Source organism: Sceloporus occidentalis, unplaced genomic scaffold (assembly GCF_023333645.1).
Source record: "Sceloporus occidentalis isolate IW3139 unplaced genomic scaffold, rSceOcc1.0.p SCAF_28, whole genome shotgun sequence".
Taxonomy (NCBI): domain Eukaryota; kingdom Metazoa; phylum Chordata; class Lepidosauria; order Squamata; family Phrynosomatidae; genus Sceloporus; species Sceloporus occidentalis.
In genome coordinates, this window is record NW_028317008.1 from 4897855 (window position 1) to 4919518 (window position 21664).

The 21664-nt window shown below is 43.1% G+C and overlaps 1 protein-coding gene across 1 annotated transcript in view; it reads right to left on the reverse strand.

The window, feature by feature from the left end:
• LOC149299714 (sodium-coupled monocarboxylate transporter 1-like) overlaps nt 1-21664 on the reverse strand; it is a 55687-nt gene that overhangs the window by 20906 nt on the left and 13117 nt on the right. The window contains exons 7-10 of the mRNA XM_089486015.1: nt 12568-12697; nt 10701-10789; nt 10105-10214; nt 6887-6954 (exon numbers count right to left, since the gene is read on the reverse strand). Coding sequence (XP_089342141.1) covers nt 6887-6954; nt 10105-10214; nt 10701-10789; nt 12568-12697 — 397 coding nt within the window. The remainder of the gene's footprint in view (nt 1-6886; nt 6955-10104; nt 10215-10700; nt 10790-12567; nt 12698-21664) is intronic.

The following is a 21664-nucleotide window of genomic DNA, read 5'->3' on the forward strand; positions in this document are numbered from 1 at the left end:
GGCTATGATTTTGGTGGCCTGGGATTATTATGGGAGAGTCTTCAGGAGGATCCAGACTTCGGAAGTACAGCAGTGTGGCGGATTGAGGACATCCGGGATTTCAGGGAGTGGGACCTCCCAGGTGCACTAGGAATTAAAGGTAATTTAGACTTTTTAATTACACAGGAGTGGGAACTGGAGAAGACGTATAAAAAACTGTTTGACCGTGTTCAACAGAATGCCCCAGTGTCCAGGGATTTTGTGGATGTTATGGAGTGGTCATCTGAGGATGTTGACCCAGGTGGGGTGGATGGGACTGCGGTCTCCACCCCTGAGTCACAGGTATACTGGGCAGCTAATCCAGATCCGATACCAGAGCTATGTGACTTTACACCACAACCGGATCCAGAGAGTGTGGATCTAATTGATTTTACATCTGAGGATGTTTATCCGGGAGAGCTTGCAATTGGCTTTTCTTCCCAGGGAAAGGACGAAAGTTTTCAGGGTGTAGTGGATGGGACTGCGGTCTCCACTAGCACCCACCCAGCTGAAGAGCTGGCAACAGGGCAGAGCTCTGTTGGCTTCTGCCCCACATCTTCAATGGCTACAAGGATCCAGGAAGATGCAGCAGCCGGCCCATCTCCCCAGGGGCAGCTCACATGTCCGGGAGCGGAGGAACCGGTCCTCCCTCCCCAGCAGCAGGCCGACCCAGAAGATTCCCTAACCCCAGCTGAAGTGCTGGCAACTGGGCAGAGCATCGCTGGCCCCTGCCCAGCACATACCAAAGCTGCAGGAATTCAGGGAGATACAGCAGCCAACCCGCCTCCCAGCAGAAGCAGGGAGGTGGAACAGCCGGCCCATCTCCCCAGCGGCAGATCCTAATTCCGGGACCGCAGGAACCTGACCTCCCTCCTCAACGGCAGCAGGAGCACCAGGGAGGGGATGCAAGTGGCATCACTCCTCAGCGGTACCCGGGAGATGGCGAAGCTAGCCCATCTCCCCAGCAGCAGGAGCACCAATTTTGGGAGGGCATTGATGGGCCAAATGAACTGACTGACTACGGAGTCAACCCGTTTGGGGTCTCCTCCTGTGATAGTCCAATTCGGAGGGGGGAGAATTGTGACGGAACCCTCCATCACTGGGACCACTGGAGAGGCCTGACTGTCAGCATCCTCCCTATTGACTATGGGCCCTGGGTTTGTAAAGGCTTCTGTGGCTACCCACAGCAGTCTCATCTCATCACTGGCTGAGGGGATTATCGCCGGCAGACAGCCAGGATCTGCCACCAGGGAGTGACTGCCATTGTCTTAATTTAATATCAGACCCCGCCCACCCCATGGTGCATTATTATGTTGTGTAAATCAGCCCCCCCCAATTGTATTGTTAATCTTGTTACTGCCCCTGTTGTCTCTGGGAGGCAGATTAGGGGGCAGTTTGTGTCCCAATATCTTGTTTTATGTTAATGTGTGTTTTGCTGGATAAATCCAGCTTTGTGTGTTCAAAATAAATCAGTCTTCGTTTGGTTTTACCCTACACTGAGTCTCGGCTAGTGACTAGGGGACCGGGAAAAGTGTGTTGTCCCAGGCTAAGGGAGCACAAGTCAGCGGAGGTAGTAGGTCGGACTAGCCAGATCCACGACAGGTATATGCATACCTGAGAATGAGGTCCTCTCACAATACATCTCACAATATATTCAGGGAAAAAAAATTCATCTCCAAAAGGCCCTTAGTATCCAAGAAGGAGGTCTCACTAAATCCCTGCATAGGGCTCAACAAGTTCCCTGTAAAGAATAAGTATCCACTACCACTCATATCCGAGTTTTAAAACCAACTCCAAGGATCCAACTACTTCAGTAAATTGAATCTTTGAGAGCATATAATCCGGTTTAGATCAAAGAAGGTCACAAGTGGAAAATTGCATTTAACAAGCAGTACAGTCATTATGAGTACCTGGTCAAACCTTTTGGTCTATGTAATTCTCCAGTAGTTTTTCATTCCTTTGCCAATGATATCTTCAGAGATATGTTTCAGATATAGTTTGAAGACATCCTTGTTTAATGCCTGGCAGAATTTAGAAGTCAAATACGACAGATTGTACAATGCCTCTGAATAAACTCCCTCTATGTCAAAGCTGAAAAATATTCAAAAGACTTACATGCTGTTTGTGGCTTACATCTCCTCCTCCCAAGGTTTAGCGATTGACCAGAACAAAGTCAAATCTGTGGCGTATTGGTCTGTACTATAGGACCTCAGAGCTGTTTAACGTTTCATAGGGTTCGCCAACTATTATAGGAGATTCTTACGTAATTTCTCAAATATCACAGTGCCTTGACCAGGAAAGAGCCTAATCCAAAGAAATGGAGCCATGAGCCTCTCTCCACCTCTCTCCAGACTTTACTACTGTACTCTACTCTATTATCCAGATTCTTCTCTAACATTCATTGAGGGGGCTGATGTTTCTGAGCTATCCAATCCCAAAGGGACCCCAAGAGTCTGTTCACCCACACCTCTGTTCATTGTTTCCTAAACAGTTTACAGAAAAGAACTATGACATTGGAGAGAGTTGTTGCTATCAAGTTGGCTCTCAAAGAATAGACACATCATAGAGGGTTGAAGAGTTACTGTGACTATTCTTACTGATCATAAGAGCCCCTTATATCTAGAGACCACCAAGAGACTAAACCCTCATCAGGTGAGATGTTTGTTGTTCTTTAGCAGGTTCAATCATATCATAACATACCAACCTGGTTCTAAGAATACCAAGGCTGACACAGTCTCCAGACAATTTGAGCCAGAGTCCATTCCTCCTACTACAGTGATGATCATTCCTGCCTCCAAAATAACTGTAGTTATTTCTATGTCTTTGTTGACCAAGATTCAACAGGTCTAGAAAGATGTTCTGGCACAACCTGACCCAATAATAAAGTGTTTGTTCATCCTCGCCTCAGAAAGGTTGTGCTACAATGGGCTCATATCTCCTCCATCTCCATCCAGGAAAAAAAACCCTTAGGCAAGTCTCTAGAACTTTAGTCCTCATTTTATAGGACCCTGAGGCTCCATGATGTGTCTTGTTAATTGGAGTTCCCAGCCACTCGCAGAATACCCAATGATTTTCATGTGTCCCTGCTGAAAATCGTGATCTATTAGATCCTGAACTTTGCACCAGACCTCTACCTTGCCTTGACATTTTCAGCAAATTTTCTTGTTTCTGCTAATTAATGAGGTGCTCCACATTTGTTTAGATTTGATTGGAGTATCGGGGAGGACAGCTCCACAGTGCCGCCATTTTGGCACAAATTGCTGGGTTATGTCCACAGAGATGCGGACAAAGAAAGAAGATACCAGATTAGGGATTGAAGACTTGGGATAGAATGGAAAAGACAGAAGAGAAGGGAGAAGAAAGAAGATAAAGAAGATGCAGAACAAGTTGAGGAAGAAGATGCGGAAGTGTTTATCAGAAGCAGAAGTGGTCAGCAGAGACGGTAGGGAAACATTTAGAAAGCGTAGGAGAGAGTGAACGAGAGTGACAGTGTGAATGAGAGTAAATATGGGCACCGGGCAATTTATTTTGTTCCCGAATCAAAAATGCCCCCCGAATTTTTGGCTGAACAGAATGGGAAGGAACAAAATTTGTTGCTTCAAAACGTATGGGCCAAAAACAGTTCGAAAAATATCATTTTTGGCCCATTTGCACATGTCTACTGCAAACCAACGAGAAAAAAGGAAACAATGTTGTAGGGCTCCCTAGACAGAGTAAATCCTGACCAGCAGTGTAGGATAGCAGGCAGGAACACAGAGGCTGAACGAATCTGGAACACGTAAATGTTCAATTGGCGTAGTCAGTATATGGAGCCAAGGTCAGGGATAGGTGAAGACAGAACGGCCAAATAACTAGCTGGGTCAAACACAGGAGACAGACAGGAAAGTCAAACAAGCCAGAGTCAGAACCAAAAGATCAAGAAGTTTATTAATCACAGCTAAATTCACAAAGCACTATCACAGGCGCTGACATAAAATTAGATTGCGGTTTAAATAGTCCTTCAATTGAATCTCCCGTCCCAATATCGAAATGGAGGTTTGAAGTGCATTAGGTTCATTTCCCTTTAAGAGGGTGTATGGATCTTGGAGAAGAAGTGATTCCGTACAGTCGATACTGGCCGCACAGGGGGAGGGGGAGCATTCTCTTGTATGGGAAACCTTACAGTCAGTGTCAGAGACAAAAGATCCTGGCGGTGGCTGCTGGCGTTGTGGAACCTCTGAGTGTTTTGGCGGAGCGGGCAGACAGAAGGTAAAGTTTTGGCGGTAGTTCCCATCAGGTTATTTTTGCTTCACAGCACATGTGCAAAGCCAAATAATTTGTTGCAGATTACACCTTAGTCAGGTCATTAGATCGATCCCAATGAGTGTTTAAAGTAGAGACCCTGGATCCTGTTGGCCTTTCTGACTGATCACATTTACTGCAATCAGAAATACAGGGCTGCAATACACCCCAAAGGAATCTTTAATTAAAAAGAATTTTACAAATAAAGAATAAATACATTGTTAAAAAGAATGCCCAAACATCTTGTAACTCTCCTACTAGAAAAAAAAAAACTTTTGTAGGTTCACAAGTAGAATCAGTGGCATCACTGAAGCCCCGTATATCAACTTCATAGCCCCAAAAGGAGAGATAAAGAGAAAGAGTGTAACGTCCACCCTTTGCAGTTTGGAATTATCTACACTCTGTGCTGCTCATTTTCTGTTTTCCAACCACTAGTGGCCGCCCTTGCCACTCTGAACCACTCAGAGTGATTATTATGTCCAGCTGTTCCTTATTACCAGATCAAGCCAGCCTTTATAAACCTGCCCAGCCCTTCAGTCTGGGCCTTGACATTAATGTTATAGGACTTCCTGTTTTGGTTCCTGTTTTGGTTCCTGTTTTGGTTCCTGTTTTGGTTCCTGTTTTGGTTCCTGTTTTGGTTCCTGTTTTGGTTCCTGTTTTGGTTCCTGTTTTGGTTCCTGTTTTGGTTCCTGTTTTGGTTCCTGTTTTGGTTCCTGAGCTATTCCTGTTTTGGTTCCTGAGCTGTTCCTGTTTTGGTTCCTGAGCTGTGGCCAGCGCCCCACAAGTGGACTCCAAAGCTGAGTACCCTGCAAGTGTGCCCCATCCAGAGGGCTTCCAGTCGTGTGTGCCCCATCCAGAGGGCTTCCAGTCGTGTGTGCCCCATCCAGAGGGCTTCCAGTCGTGTGTGTCCCATCCAGAGGGCTTCCAGTCGTGTGTGCCTCATCCAGAGGGCTTCCAGCCAAGAGACTTTCCATATATATGTTGTTGTACCATCATCTGCAATACAGATAGTAACTGCATATCCCGTCTGTGTTTTATTTCCTGCGCCTGTCTAACACAACCCCAAGCCATCATGCATCGTGGGGTACAGACAGAGCCCCTCGTATCCCCTGCACCTGGGCTCCTATCACACCTGTTCACCCGGTCCGTGACAAAGAGGAGGACAGATAAATGAGAAGGGGAAACAAAGAGAAGGGGAGAGATTGAGAGAAAATGGAAAGATGAAGACTAAAGGCAGAGCTAAGATAAAGTGAAATAGACGAGCTCATGAGAAAGAGGAAGATCAAAAAGAAGGGGATAAATAAATAAAAAGGGGATAGATAAAAGGGGTAATGGAAAAGGGGAGAGATGGGCAGAAAGAGGAGAGTTAATGAGAGAGAGGAGAGATCATGAGAAAAATATAAGAAAGAGGAGAGAGAGTGTGTTTGTGTTATTAAAGTGTTTGTATGTTAGAGCAAGGAAGCGTGTTCATGCAAGGGCAAGTCAGGATGTTTATGTGAAAGGGCAAGTTTGAATGTACATGTACATGTGTGTGGGCAAGCATTTGTGAATGGGGTAGTGAATGGGGGCAGGGTGCTATACTTTTTACATGTAGTGCTACGGCAATGGGATGAAAGTGTTTTTTTGTTTTTTAATTAATACATTTTTTGCACTGCTATCAATGCAGTATGGATAGAGATCCCTTCAAAGATCTCTGAAACATTTCAGGTATGCAAGTGTCACAATTACGTAACTGGGCTCACTGTTTTGTTTAATTATGTTTTTATATTATTTTTATTATTTTTTTATAAATAAAAATATAGCCCTTTTTTTTACTTTTTCCCCTTGGGAGAAGAGGAAGAAGCACTGTTTCTCATTCTCTTCCCCATGATTCCCCCCCGCCCGCCGCACATATCACACTTCATAGACCTGCATTGGTGAGCGCAATTTGTGGAATCAGCCAGTGGGTGGAGCAATCAGATATCTGTTAACAGACCCTGAAGGGCATATCCTGTCCTCCAATGACCTTTCAGTTGATGTCAGCTGTGACATCTCCAAGAAGTGAATGTCAGATTGGGCCATTTGCATTCTTTATGTAACAGCTTACCGGCGCCAGAGATGCTGGCTTCTGCTGACGGGGGGAGTCCAGGCTGTTAAAAGGCATCACATAAGGGGCATTAAGCTATCATACAGAACACCCTACTAAATCACACCCACTGGCCATCACTGTGTAAATGTGGATCTGTAAAGCTTTGCTTTTTCACATACATGAGCATGAAATGGCAGATGAGAGTGGCAGAAGGGAGTCATGCTGCTGTGATGAAATACACAGTGAAGAGCAATGGAGGAATGACATCACTCTGTTTCTAGACAACTGTAGTATTTCAATAAACTTTTAAACACAGTATTTAAGAGACAGGGAGAATTAAAGAGGAAAAAAAATGACAGCTAGCTTTCTTTTTCTCCTCTCTACATAATGCAGAACTTATCTGGGGATATTTTAAGAGACCCGCTATGTGGAACAGCTCCTCGTAATTTTCTCAATCTTAATTAGGCACAAATTATTAAATTATTATAATTTCCAATAAAGTCAGCAGCAGATAATTACCTGAATCACGCTTCCCATATATGAGGCCACAGCTGCCATTGCTATGCAAAGTATACCATAAAGAGCACCTTGGTAAATAAATTATAAAAGATTGGTTAGTTATATGTTAATGTATTTTACTTATTTCAGAAGCAAAAGCTACATCATAGATCAACATGGTTTAACTTTTGCCATTAGAAAAGCTACTCATTAAAAATGGAGGAATATGAGCTAGCATAAACTTCCCTTCATAAAGCAAATTCCCTTCAGCATTTTAGTCCTTGCATATATTCATAGGCATGTGTGTGAGAACCTGTGGTATTTGGCAAATGAGTCCATCTTGGCATCTGCAAATAATTGGTGAGCATGGGTAAAAGAACTCCCATTCAATCCGGGGGTATAATTCAAGAATGGCCCCCAAATCAGTACCAGAGGTGTACTGTACCCAGTCCTGCAGAGCAACTCACTACCTCTAGCGTGACACACTGTGCAGCCTGTCCGAGGAGAGTCACACCCAGGAAGAACATTACTATGCTTTTTTATGCGCCATTTCTCCAGTTGAGAAGTCTCCTGAGCTCCTTTTGTAAGCTTATAGTCTAATGTTCCTGACACAGCTACTATAGATGAATGTATTTTAAAGCACTCTTTCAAAACATAATACATAAAAACCTATGTAGATTGTATATTACTTGAGATGTGCAACTGAATTAAAAACTATTCTAATCAATTTTTTGGTTTGTCTTTGGTCCCATGATTTTCAGATGCTGAATTACGTTTCTTGCATGTTCAGTTTGGATTAAAATTGGGAACAAATTAAATTCGGGAACGGAATTCGTTGTCCAACACCCACATTTACTCTAACTCACTCTCTCTGACTCTCTCATACTCTGAGTTTTGTTCACTCTCTCACGCTCTCTGAATGTCTCCTTACCTTCTCTGATGACCACTTTCACTTCCGTGACTCGCAGCTCCGCTTCTGTATCTCTCATCTTCTTTTTCTCCAATGAGGATGTCACCAGAAGCTCCACCATTTGGCAAAAAACAGGGTAATCTTAGGGCAAAATGGTGGAGCTTCTGCTGATGTCCTCTCCCCGATCCTCCAATAAGGGGAAGAGGACCTCACAGGGAGTGCCTGCTTTTTGGTGGAAGTTTATACAGGGTTATCTTAGGGCAAAATGGTGGAGCTTCCTGTTATGCCCTCTACCTCGACCCTTCAATCGTGGTTGAGGACATCATTGGAAGCTTCACCATTTTGGTTTCCCCAGGAAGTTATGTTTGCGGAGATGTAGAAGAAAGAAGAGAGAAGTGTCAGGGTTACTCACCTGTTGATTAATGAACAGCACTTTCCTTCCCGGGGTCAAGGTTACTCAGCTGTTTGATAACGACCAACGCTTTTCTTTCTCAGTTGTCACGCTTACTCACCTTTTAGTAATATTTAAGCAGCAAGGCTCATTACCTCCTTGCCCTTGTGTTGTTCCAGATACAAAGTGTATTTCCTGCTATTCAGTATGTTCCTGTGTGTGACCTGTCTTGGCTGACTTGTCTGGTTCCTGGTCCCTAACAAGAAGAAGGAAGAGAGAGGAGAGGAAAATGGAGAAGTGGAGCTGCGAGACATGAAAGTAGAGTGGAAGTCGTGAACTTCGAACGAAGTAATAATGTATGACAGATAGTGTATGCCTATATATGTATATATAAATATATACATATATATATTTGTGGTAGTGGTAAAACATGTGCAAAACACCTAGTGGGTCTGAATAGGTGTAAAGCATGGAAAAATAGCCCAGTGGGCCTGGATGGGTTCCTAGACCCCGAAAATGCTCCCATAGGTAGGTAGGAAAGGGGCCTATCTCACAGAAAGGAGAAGGATATGATTGTCATAAATCAACTCACCCTCTCCCCGGCTCCAGCGTCGGCAGGTCTCAGCGTCGGGTTTCCTCTCAGCCTCTGCTCGCCGACACAGACACGAGCAGAGGCTGCGTGCAGGCACGCCCCCTCCACTGCCAGCAGAGACCAGCAGGGAGGAGGACACGTTCCCAGGTTGCTATGGAGACGCGTCCACTCCCTGCTACTGCTGATAGACGCCGGCAACGTAGGAGTTGTGTACTCTCTCTCAATATGATGTCATTTTGGCGCCAAATTCAAACTATAAAAGCCCCTTCCGCTGAGAAATCATTGCTCAAGTATCAAGCTAATTATTGCCTCTGTACCTAAGCGTTCCTGATTGATTCTACTTGTGTACCAGACCCTTACTTCTGATTTTTGACCTACGTTCCTTGCTGCCTGCCTCGACCATTGCGTGTGACCTGACCTTATTTCTGGATTATCGTTTTGTACCTCGCCTCGGACTTTGTGGTTGCCATCTGCTATTAGGAACCATCTACCTTTTTGGCTCACGGGTCAGCCGTGATAAAGATAGAGACAATATAGAGACTGAGAGGAGTACAGAGAGTGAACTGAGGGTGGGTGCGGGTGGGAAGGACGCAAACATAACTCCCTGAAGGAGAGGATGCTGAAGGGGGGGTATAAATACTCCCTAAGACCCCTCCCACGAATACAGGCTGTAAACAGACTTTACATTGTGTGTAAAACATGTACGAAGCGCCCAGTGGATCTGGGTAGGTAGGAAAGGGACCAAAGAAAGAACCAATGCTGAGTGTAGGAGCAGAGTAGGGTTTGTAGGTAAGTCTGTGAACAACTGAAGAATCAAGCAGGGGCTAAAAGAGTTAATAGAGGGCAAAGTATATCAGTAGAGAGAGAAAACCTGCCCAAGCGTCCATAAACCCACTCCCCCCTTCTCTCTCAGTACACAAGTTGAGCTGCTCTGAGGAAACTAAGCCCCCCTCACCCACCAAGCATGAGAAGCAGTTAAACTACCTAGTACAAGAAGCAAGGGAAGGAGCAGACAGAACAAAACCTCCCTCAACAAGCAAGTGAAAGAGTTTATCTCTCCCCTGGGAGAGAGACTGAAAGCCCTGCAAAGTATAAGGAGATGCACAGCAGTAAACCCCCACAAATGTAACGCCCTCTAGAACGCAAACGTAACACCCTTAATATAAATAACCCCTAAGAACCCTCCCACAAATACAGGCTGTGAACATACTGTATATAATAAATTAATGATTTTATACCAGAAACCTGGAGAAAATGTTACTCCGTCTATGTATTCTATATCCACAGGCATTACTACTGTTTGGTTTTAAATTAAGTTATGGCAAGAACAATGATCTGACACTTACTCATTCCTCTAGAGATCCATGCCAGCTTTTTTTCAGACAGATTTGTGTATGGTTTTATAAGATCTTCTACAGTGACAGCTGCTAATGCATTGATACTGGATGATACTGTGCTAATAAAGACAATGTTTCAAAAATAGAAAGTAATTAGTAATAATAGCAATATTATGTTTAATAAGTTGAAAACATTTTATTGAAAGAAGTTTAAAAGCATGTTGTTAAACAAGGTGAGGAACTATGAAGTACACTATACATCTACATTTTCCTTTCTAATTTTCGTCCACTTGCTCAATGGAAAAAAAATAAATCGGACAACTGCTGATGTGCAGCATTGAGATCTAAAGAACATACAGTATAGACCCAAATTCTTCGTGTTGTGTGTCTTCGTCTTCTTCTACGTTTTGCCACCGCCATGTTCATATGTTCGGTATTCGGGCTGAACAACGAAAATGCACCCTTCGTGTTCGTTTTCATGTTCGCCGAATAGTACTGTAAATAGTACTGTAAATCATTTGGAGGTGACCCAAAAATTTACTATTCTGTGTAGGTTTACAATATCAAATAAATGTAAATCTGAAAAATTTAATATAAAAAATTACCTTAGTGTTCCACTGTAAGCACAGGCTACAAATAGCCCCGGTACCCCTGGATAATTCTTAAGAATAGTTAATACCAAAAATGGCATGAGCTGCAAAATACATGAGAGACAACAGATGGAGTAGGTAACAGAAAAATGTGTAGAAAAGCATATACAATAGTGTAGTAGTCACCTTGCTTGGAACTGAATGCAACTCACAACATGGATAAAAAATAATGCATGCTTGGAATTGTATGTTTTAAAATGCACTACAGTTTCTGTAAAACAGACACTGGCATGTACTGAAAAAAATTAAAAGTGGCGAACTTTGAGCACAAGGTCAGTCAGGGATGTAAATCTGTTGCAAACTCAATACAATTAATTCTGCATATTGAAAATTCTACTACTGATAAATAATGTTTGCTCCTATATAGGAAGATGGTAATTTTTAATGTGATTATTATTTTTGTTTGTTAAATATTTTACTTATTATTGATTCCATATTATTGAGATTACACACTGGAATTGTATGATCTCAACTAAAGGTTGAAGCATTACTGTCAATTTTATCCATTAAGAAACACTACATGATTTTTGTCAAAGTTATACCACATTGTTAATCATCACAGGGTATTTATTAAATAAATAAAACAATTCTCATGGCCATTCCTCTAATGCTATAAGTTCCCCCCTTCCAGTACGTGTAGACTACACATACTATAATAATGTAATCTTTCACTTACAGTAAAATTATTCCAGTTCTGCAACTTCTACTGACAATTTCAAAACATAATCCTAATATATTTCGCCCCTGTTTATTGTCTCTTTGAAGAATGAGTGTTAGATGGTCCCTTAGCATATAGGGTTTTGTTTGTCTTTGCAATCAACCTCTTCCATCTAATTGTGTGTATGCGTGTATATATATATATATATATATATATATATGTATATATATCAAATAACAGATGGAATAAGTATCTTGTGATAATACCTTTTTTATTGGACTAACAGAATTTTGGAATGACAAGCTTTAGGGAGCTCTTCTCCCTTTCTCAAGTCTAAAACATTTCTGAGAAAAACGACACATAGAATTCAATGTTGTGTGGCAGGGGAGGGGAGGGGGGCTTACTACCCAGATCTGATTAGGGAGGGTAAGATGTTGTAAAAGTATGTGTCCCTCCAGAGGGTCATAAATGTTCTGAGTAGAGAATTTTGAGGGGGGTTTAGCACTGCTGAAGATAAACTGACAAAAAAAAAATTAAGATGCTAGTGCTCACATACAGGGAATAGGAATGCAGTGTTGAATATAGGGATGGGAAGATATATATGTCTACACATGTTGTCATATATACAGGTAAATATAGATGAACATGGTGCACTTAAAAATACAGTACATATAGCAGGTGGGGGGGTTATATAAAACCTGTATAGTGGGACAGGAAACCCAAATAGGCATTGAGTCCTCTATTCTTGCTGTTGAATAGTTGAATAATTCTGACTTCAAACGTTTGTCTTTCTTTGTATTACTGAAGTCCCCTTTCAGTACTTTGATTTTTAGGTCCTTGATAGAATGGTCATTTTGGGTGAAATGGTGTCCCACTGTGGGGATGGGATAGTGTTCCTTACTCTTTTCATGAAAGTATATGGATATAAGTATTTAAAATCCACAAATGGTCGACTAAGAGAGGTTGCCGAACAACACAGAAAATTGTTTGGGTTTGTGTTTTTTTTCATTTTTTCTCTTTCTGTCTCTACCACTTCTGCCATCAGGGCAAGTACTTATTTGAGATTCAAACCCTTTGCCTTTTTCTTATCTAGCTTTTGTCCTAGAAAAAAAAGCTAGAATGTGAGTCATGGAAAATCATCAATATATTTATTCATATAACCACCTGATCTGGAGCAGATACTTCTTTTGCTGTCCATGGGTCGCAATCTTTATATACTGAGTACAGGATAAGCCCACACAGGACAGCACAGATCAAAATTGCCCACAGACCTATGAGATTGATGTACAGAGACCTGAATAAAAAAGACAAAAAGAACAAGTACATCAATAGAAAACCATGGATATATTACGCATGAAAAACAAATATTAGTTTTTTTAAAGAAAGACAGGGAAACGGTGAGTAGTGGAAAGCAGTGTGTGTGGTAGAGTGTGACCTGACCAAGTTCTATCCCAATATTGTTTGTTTTGAATAGGGACAAATCATGCTTTTGAAAATGTATTTGAAAAACACATTAGTATTTAATAAAATACATATGAAAACACATGGTTCCTAAAATTACTGTGGCATCATGTAATGGGTTGGGACCAAAATAGAAACCAGTAGTATAGTTCCTATAATGTGAAAATAATTCTTAAGCATGAAATCAACCTTCTCAAATTTATTTAAATAAATTACTGAAAACAAAGTTATTTAAAAAAAGAAATTACTTTGATAGTAGGTAATACACTGCAAATAAACTTGTAACTCTGTGTAAGTCAATGATGTTAGAGTGGCTAGGTGTATGTATGTATTCAGTCATGAGAAAAATAAAGTACACTATCTTTAAATTCTTTAACATCTTAAAGAAGGGTTAGCAGTCCATGGTTTCAACAATTAGACATGAATAACAGGATGGATGGACATGGAACTTGGTAGCTTTAATTCCACGGCCAAGGGGGATATAAGACGAGAGATGGAGAAAGACCAATGTATTTTGGACCCAATTTTTTCATAGGGCAGGTGAGTCTGGGATGTTTTGTAGACAGCCATATTTTGTCACTAGGTTGATAGGCTACAGCAGCGGTACGGTGGTGATCTGCGAAGAATTTGTAGAATCGTTGAGCCCTAGTCAGAGTGTTTGCGTAACAATTGATATGTAGTTATAAGGCTTTTAACCTGTTCAGATACGGAGGGGACAGAACTAGGGATAGGAGAATCCGGTAGCATCGAGGGATGATATCCTTAGTTAGCATAAAAGGGGACATGTTAATAGAACGGTGGATGTGATTGTTATATGCAAACTCTGCCAGAGGTAAAAAGTGGTCCCAATCATCTTGCAGGTAGGTGGTGAAACAACGCAGGTATTGTTCCAGAGTCTGATTGGTACGTTCGCTCTGACCGTTGCTCTGGGGATAAAATGCTGTGGACAAAGAACGCTGGATATATAATTGTTCACAAAATGTTTTCCAAAAGCGAGAGATGAATTGAGACCCACGGTCTGACACTATGTTCTCAGGTAGGTCATGAAGACGAAAGATATCTTTGATGAATAGGTTGGACGTCTGGGTGGCGAAAGGAAGATGGTCGATGGTAAGAAAGTATGCCATCTTGGTGAAGCAGTCTACCATCAAAGTGGTACGATGGTTGGAGGGAGGAACATCTGTGATGAAATCCATGGAAAGATCCATCCATGGCCTTGAGGGAATCGGAAGTGGTTGCAGAAGGCCAGCGGCCTTTTTGTGGGTCTCTTTGGACTGAGCGCAGCTGGCCATCAAAGTCTTGTCTCTGTGACAGGATGGCATCAAAGGCATCGACCTCCAATGTGTACGGATTCTGAGGAATGGGAAGCCTGAGAATGGGGATGAGGCAAACTTATTTTTCATGTATTCAAACGCTTTCTGTGTGGCTTTATTCTAGCCAAACTTGTTTTTCTTTGAAGTGAGAGCAGTGATGGGTTGGATAATCTTTGAAAAATTGCAAATAAATTTGCGATAAAAATTTGCAAACCCACAAATCATTGTATCCCCTTTCGATCAGTAGGTGGAGGCCAGTGAAGAATAACCTTAACCTTTCTGGGGTCCATCTCAATACTGGTAGGGGAAAGGATATCTCCCAGGAATTCAACAGTCTGCACTTCAAAGACACATTTCTCTAGTTTGGAGTATAGACCATTCTGTATCAATCTGGTAATGACCCGGCACACATGTTCTTGATGTAATTCTAAACCAGGATATCATCCAGGTACACAATGACATATCGTGGAAAACGTCATTGACAAAATGCTGGAACATGGCTGGAGCGTTACATAGACCGAACCCCATGACTAGATATTCGAAATGGCAGTAGTATTCGAAATGGCCCCACGTAACTCTATTTTGGTAACGATCTTTGCTGAACGTACATGTTCTAGTAACCCTGGTATGGGTGGTAGAGGGTAACGGTTTTTTAACCTTGATAGTCAATACATTGACCTGATAGTCAATACATATGCGCAACCCCCATCTCTCTTGTGTACGCAAAAGATCCCTTTGTCCAGCTTGTATATCTTGTAACAATTGATGCAAGGTAGCCATCTGCTGGGTCAAAGCTGTAATAGTATCAGATAGTCCTGCGGACTCCGTGTTAAAGGTTCAGTTATTATGTGAGGTTTAAGGAGGATATGGAGTCCGGTATGCAGGAGAGCAACAGCTAGAGCAAAGACTAATAGCAGGACAGCATATTAACCTTTCTCCAGGAGTAACGAAGATCATAAAGTATAACCAGGGTCACGATCAGAGAAGACAACAAAGTCCAATTAACAATAGCCAGGGTCAGGATCACAGAAGGCAGCAAAGTCCAAGTAACGATAGCCAGGGTCAGCAACAAGATCAATCAAAATAAACTGCACTCAGAGAGGAGCTCAATCAAGCACAATAATTGAGCACTGAGTGATACTCAGTGCTGGGTTTTTAACTTGCCCATTGCGGAAGCTCGACCCCCGTGTGTGACATCATCCGGGCATGTTCCCCGTTACCTCCACTCGGGAACTTATAAAGTTAGTTGAGGGCGCGCGCATAGTACTATCCGTTCAGGACGCAGCAGAGGAGGAAGCAGAAGGAGCAGCACAGGACCAGGCACCTGCTGTTAGCAGGTACTCCGGTGAGTGACTCCGTTGGGGTCTCTGACAAATGACTTGAAGTAATTGTTTTCTTTAAGACTTTATACATCTCTCTAATCATTGCAGAGGAATTTTTGCCAACTCTTCTTTACAACGTTGCTTAAGTTCATTGAAGTTTGCAGACATTTGTTTATGCACAGCTCTCTTAAAATCCCACTACAGTATTTCAATCAGGTTGAGGTCAGGACTTTGACAGTGTCATTGCAACACCTTGATTCTTTTCTTTTTCCAGCCATTCTGTAGCTTGTGTGCTTGGGATCAATTCCATGTTGCATGACTCAGGCATGACAGGCACACTTGCAGTGGAAGTAATTATACATGATTACTCTGAAGGTGGTAGTGACTTTAGTGATATATCCAAGCCTTTATCTACACCATTTTCCCTTATGGGAACACCAGGTAAAATATTGAAAGCTCCTGTGGTGGAATACACACAAAAGCCAGCCATGAGAGAGGCATCAAGCAAAGAAAAAATAGCACCAACCCCCATGGCAAATGTCCAATTCACCCAGAAGAGCGAGTGCAAATGAAGCAAAAACCTCCACATTCACTCACTCTCTCATACTCTCATTCTCGTTCACTCTTTCACTCACGTTCTCTAAATGTTTCCCTACTGTTTCTGCTGATCCATTCCGCTCCTGCTGACCACTTCTGCATCTTCTTCGCCATCTTCTTCATTTTTATCTTCTATATTCTCCATTCTCTTCCCTATTCTATATTCAATCTTCAATGCGGATGAAGAAAGAAGATAAAGGATTGAAGATTGAGAACAGAGAAGAGAAGGGAGAAGACAGAAGACGCAGAAGAAGATGCAGAACCGGAAGTGGTCGGCAGAAGCTGAAGTGGTTGGCAGAGACAGTAGGGAAACATCTAGAGAGCGTAAGAGAGCTTGAATGAGAATGTGAGAGAGTGCGTAAGAGTGATTTAGAGGGAATGTGGACACCAGGCCACAAATTTCTTTCCCGAATTAAAAATGTCCCCGAACCAAATTGGAAGGGAATTAAATTTGTTGCAGAAATGATTGTGCCAAAAAATAACTAAAATTTGTGTCCAAATTGTTTTTGTCCTATTTGTACATGTCTAGTTCACATCATCCAATAAGAGCCTTGCATTGAATCGGTGTTAATATCATCCAACATGAGCCCTGTATTGAACTTATAGATATGTGTAATGTGCAAGTTTTAGAGGATTTAGCTTCGGAATCATATAATGGTATTAGAAAAGAAGACTGTAATGAACATTAATATACACTTTTAAAAAGTCTACATTTTATATAATTCTTGCAGTGTTACTTTGGACCTGTTTCAATGTATCACTGAAAAGGAACTGTGTCTTTTGGCTAAGAAAAAGTCAGTCTGCATGGATAATTTAAGTACAACTGAACGTAGAGCTCTATATAAATTGAAAAATAATCAAAAATTCAGATAAAGGTAAGGAGGAGTGAGTCCTGGACACAGAGTACTGTCATAAAGAAGCACTTAGATGATTATCTGACTCCAATTCTTTTGTGCAATTTGACTATAATCCTACATTTGTATTCTTACAATAATAAAGTTCCCTAATTGATGATGGCATTACCTTAAGTAAGGCCTTGTATGCAGCCACGCCACACACAAGACATATATTTATGTCAATAAAAATGCGAGGGCAAACCAATGGTTAAGTCCACCAGTTGGACAAAAAGCCTCAGGAGACTACTTTTGTATCTGATTTTTAATCAAAATGGTAAATTTTATACCTAATGCTGCATGATTCTTTAACAAGGTAATCCTTTCTATTCACAGGCTACTTTTTCATTATTTATGTGTGGTGTTTATGGTTGGGCTGGAGAACTCCAGAACTATGAAGCCCATAGCAGCAGTATGGCTTCACAGATGCTTATATGTGTACTTTAATTTATTGTAATAAAGTATTAATGTAAGTGAGATTTACTTTATTGAGGGGTGGCGGGTATCTGCGAGAGACCCAATCTCGGGGAGCGTCTGCGGAGACCTTTCTTCTGCTTGGCACCTAATTTTTCTTCCAGTCCCATGCCTTCCTCTCCTCCCGAGCCTCCTTATTCTGATTCCTCTAGTGGAGTGGAACCTATGCAGTGGAATCTATGCAGTTGGGATATTACCCCTTACTGACATGACCAAGAAGGAGGGTAGCCCATAACATTGGTCTCCAGAGGCATTTGAAACCCTGAAAAAACTATTTTGCTATAGCCCCATTCTTGGCACACCCTAACCCTGTTCTGCCATTTATCTTGGAAGTTGATGTGTCTGAGACAGGAGTAGGTGCCATCCTGTCCCAATGTCCTACATCTGAGAGACCTTTGCATCCATGCTGTTATTTTTCCAAAAAACACTCACCCGCTGGGTTTAATTAACAGATTAGTGACCAGGAGCTGTTGGTTATCATCTTGGCTCTCAAAGAGTGGAGGCACCTCTTGGAGGGGATATCTGTGCAGATACTTGTTCTTAAGGATCACAATAATCTAATTTATCTCTTTGAGGCCAAACAGTGATTACCTAGACATTACTTCTTCCTGGCTAGGTTTAATTATTTCTTGTCTTACTTACCTGGTACCAAGAATGTACACAATTCTCCTCTTTGGTCTTTTGCCTACATGGGCTGCCTAAAGTCATTATTTTGGACAGCCAACTGGGAATTCAGGTTTCCGTTTCATCTGCCTACCATCCACAATCAAATGGGTTTGCAGAATAATCCAATCCGGCCCTGGACAGTACCTCCGATGTTACATCTCAGATCACCATAATGGTTGGATCTGTTGCCTTGAGCAAGTTCACCGATAATAATGCCACCAATGCCTCCACCTGGTTATTCCCCTTCCCTGATCAACTATGGCTTCCAGCCTGCAGTACTGCCAGACTCAGGGTATTCTGGCTCTGGAGGAACACCTTCGGGGGCTCTATTGCAGTCCAAAACTCCTTGCGACGCTCAAGGGAGACACAAAAGGTACAGGCTGACTGAAGATGTCTACTGGCACCCATCTACTAGGTCAGGGAGAGGACCTCTCTTGGCTGTCTTCTCTGAATTGTATCCCAATATCTTGATTTATGTTAATGTGTGCTTTGCTGGCTATATCTAGCTGTGTGTCTTCGTTTTGCTTTATACACTGAGTCTCGGCTAGTGACTGGGAAACTGGGGGAAAGAGTGTGTTGTCCCAGGCCAAGGGAACACAAGTCAGCGGAGGTAGTCTGTCGGACTATTCGGCTCCGTGACATTGGTGGCAGAAGTGGGATTGCTTCCTAGTCTGAGGGACACTTCCTTTCTACCGTAATTGACCGACAGGACGGCAGACTTCGGTCGCCTTGATGAGGACATGGATGTGGCATCAGAATTCCAGGGGCTGCTGGGGGTCATCCTCTCCTGCTACACCACTATTCCGCCTACGGAACAATACCAGGAACTGAGGCAACGGATTCGAGGGTCACTATGGCAGGTGGTCCTCCAGGAGGCTGTTATACGCCGGGGTCAGTATCTTCCAAGCTCCGAACAAAGGATTAGAGACCAGAGAGAACTACGGATGTCATTCCTGGGACAGCAACTCCAGGAGCAATGGGTATCTGAACTGGACAAATTGGTCCAACAGTAGGTAGAGCTGAAAAATCGGTATTGGGCTCTGCAGTGGCATACAGAGCAAGCATATTGGGAACTGCAAAAGAATGTTCTCCAGAGGACTATGACTTTGGTGGCCTGGGATTTTTATGGGATAGTCTTCAGGAGGATCCGGACTTCGGAAGTACAGCGGAGTGGCGGATTGAGGACATCCGGGATTTCAGGGAGTAGGACCTCCCAGATACACTAGACCTAGAGGGGTGATTTAGACTTTTTAATTACACAGCAGTGGGAACTGGAGAAGGCATATAAAAAATTTTGTGTATTTAATAGATTTTTCATCTGAGGGTGTTAACCCAGGAGGGGTCCTCAGAATGCTGGGCACTCCGCCCAGATCCCCAACCCCCAACTGAAGCGCCTCTGGCCTCTGCCCCGCACCTGCAACGGCTACTGGGATCCAGGGAGATGCGGCAGCCGGCCCATCTCCCCAGCAGAAGCCGGGGCACCAGGGAGGGGTTGCAGGTGTCATCACTCCCCAGCAGCTGAAAGAGTGCCCGGGAGATGGCGCAGCAGGCCAGTCTCCCCGGCAGCAGCTCACAAGTCCGGGAGCAGAGGAACCTGTCCTCCCTCCCCAGCAGCAGATCACAATTCAGGGAGCTGAGAATATTGTCCTCCCTCCCCAGCGGCTGACAGAGGGCCCACAAGATGGCACAGCTGGCCCATCTCCCCAGCAACAGTGGGAGCACCAGGGAGGGGATGCAGGCGGCATCATTCCCCAGCGGCTGAGTGAGTACCCGCGAGAAGGCTCAGCTGGCCCATCTCCCCAGTGGCAGCAGGAGCACCAGTTTTGGGAGAGCATTGATGAGCCAAATCAACTGACTGACTACGGAGTCAACACGTTTGGGGTCTCCTCCTGGGTCAGTCCCATTCGGAAGGGGGAGAAATGTGACTGAACCCTCCATCACTATGGCCACTGGAGAGGCCTGAGAGCCATCCTCTCTATTGACTATGGGCCCTGGCTTTATAAAGACTTCTGTGTCTGCCCCCAGAGGTATATAATCTCATCACTTGCTGAGGGAGTGACCGCCATTGTTTCAGTTTAATGTCAGACTCCCCCCCATGGTGCACTAATATGTTGTATACCTTATTTTTCTGTGTCAGTCTGGTTCCTGGTTGTTAACAAATGGTTAACCAGAAGCCCCTTTTTTGCTGTATGTAACCTTTTGCACTCTAGCCCTGGTTGGTTCTTTGGCAGTGTGCATTTGTTAATACCCGATAGATTTATTGGACTTGTGTTTTACACGTCTACCCACTTTGAACCTTGACCACATTTTCTGAGAATGCTTGTCAGGAACCACTTTTTCACTGCCTGAACCATGGCTTTTTCATACCTGTGGTATATAAATCTGCTACCACTAGTGGCCACCCTCCGCCCTCTGGAGCACTCAGAACTCGATTACTAGGATGAGGTGTGCCTTATTACCTGGGTTGAGCCCTAGTCAATACATCCAGCTGGGCCTTGTTACCTGGGCCTTTATGAACCTGCCCTGCCCTTCAGTCAGGGCCTTTGTATTGAAGTCTGTGGACCTTTCTGCTGTGGCTCTGCACCTGTACCGTTCCTGGTTACCTGCTTTGTGCTCTGATCAAGTGGATTCCCTGCTTTGTGTCCTGATCAAGTGGATTCCCTGCTTTGTGTCCTGTCCAAGTGGGCTGTGTGCCTTTCGTGCCCTTCCAAGTGGGCTGTGTGCCTTTCGTGCCTTTCCAACTGGGCTGTGTGCCTTTCGTGCTCTTCCAAGTCGGCTCCCTGCCAAAAGACTTATTACCGGTATTTATTGATCCTGCCATACGTTCGGTTTCTTGCTTACAGACTGTATTACCCTTATTTGCTTGTCTTGTCATATACATACAATACATTGCATTACCTAGATTTCTGCTTGTGGTGTGTTTGTTTGTATAATCATGCACCGTGGGTTACAGACCGAACCCCAAGTATCCCCTGCACATGGGCTTCTACCCGACCTGATCACCCGATACCTGACAATGCTACCAAAATACTGCCTCACCCCAGAAAGAGTAACATCTTGTAATTACTGTAAACCTTTTCAGACTGGAGACATGATCACGGAAGCAGTCAGCACAAAGATGGCACAGTTAAGCTGTTTGAGGGCAAAGGTGGCACTGTTAAGCTGTTTGGGCACAAACATTGCACTGTATGTATGGAGCAAATGGTGTGTAAATGAACAGTAACAGAGGATGCAGTTACACACATTTTACTCACATCATTGACAGACCACATGCTAATTCAGCCAATTTGAGCATCTGTGATCCTTCTAGTTTGACATAGTTGACATGGATGACTGATCTTGGTGAAAATGGTTACATTTACACTTTTCATTATTTTGAATAAAAATGATTATATTTTAAAATAAAAGATTTGAAATGGTGCACAGAATAACTAAATATACAAGTAGGTACTCATATCCATGCTTAATATACATAGAGGAAGAGATGGCGCTCCAAGAGAAAAAGATGGAGCCTAAAGATGAGTGGTGGGGGCAA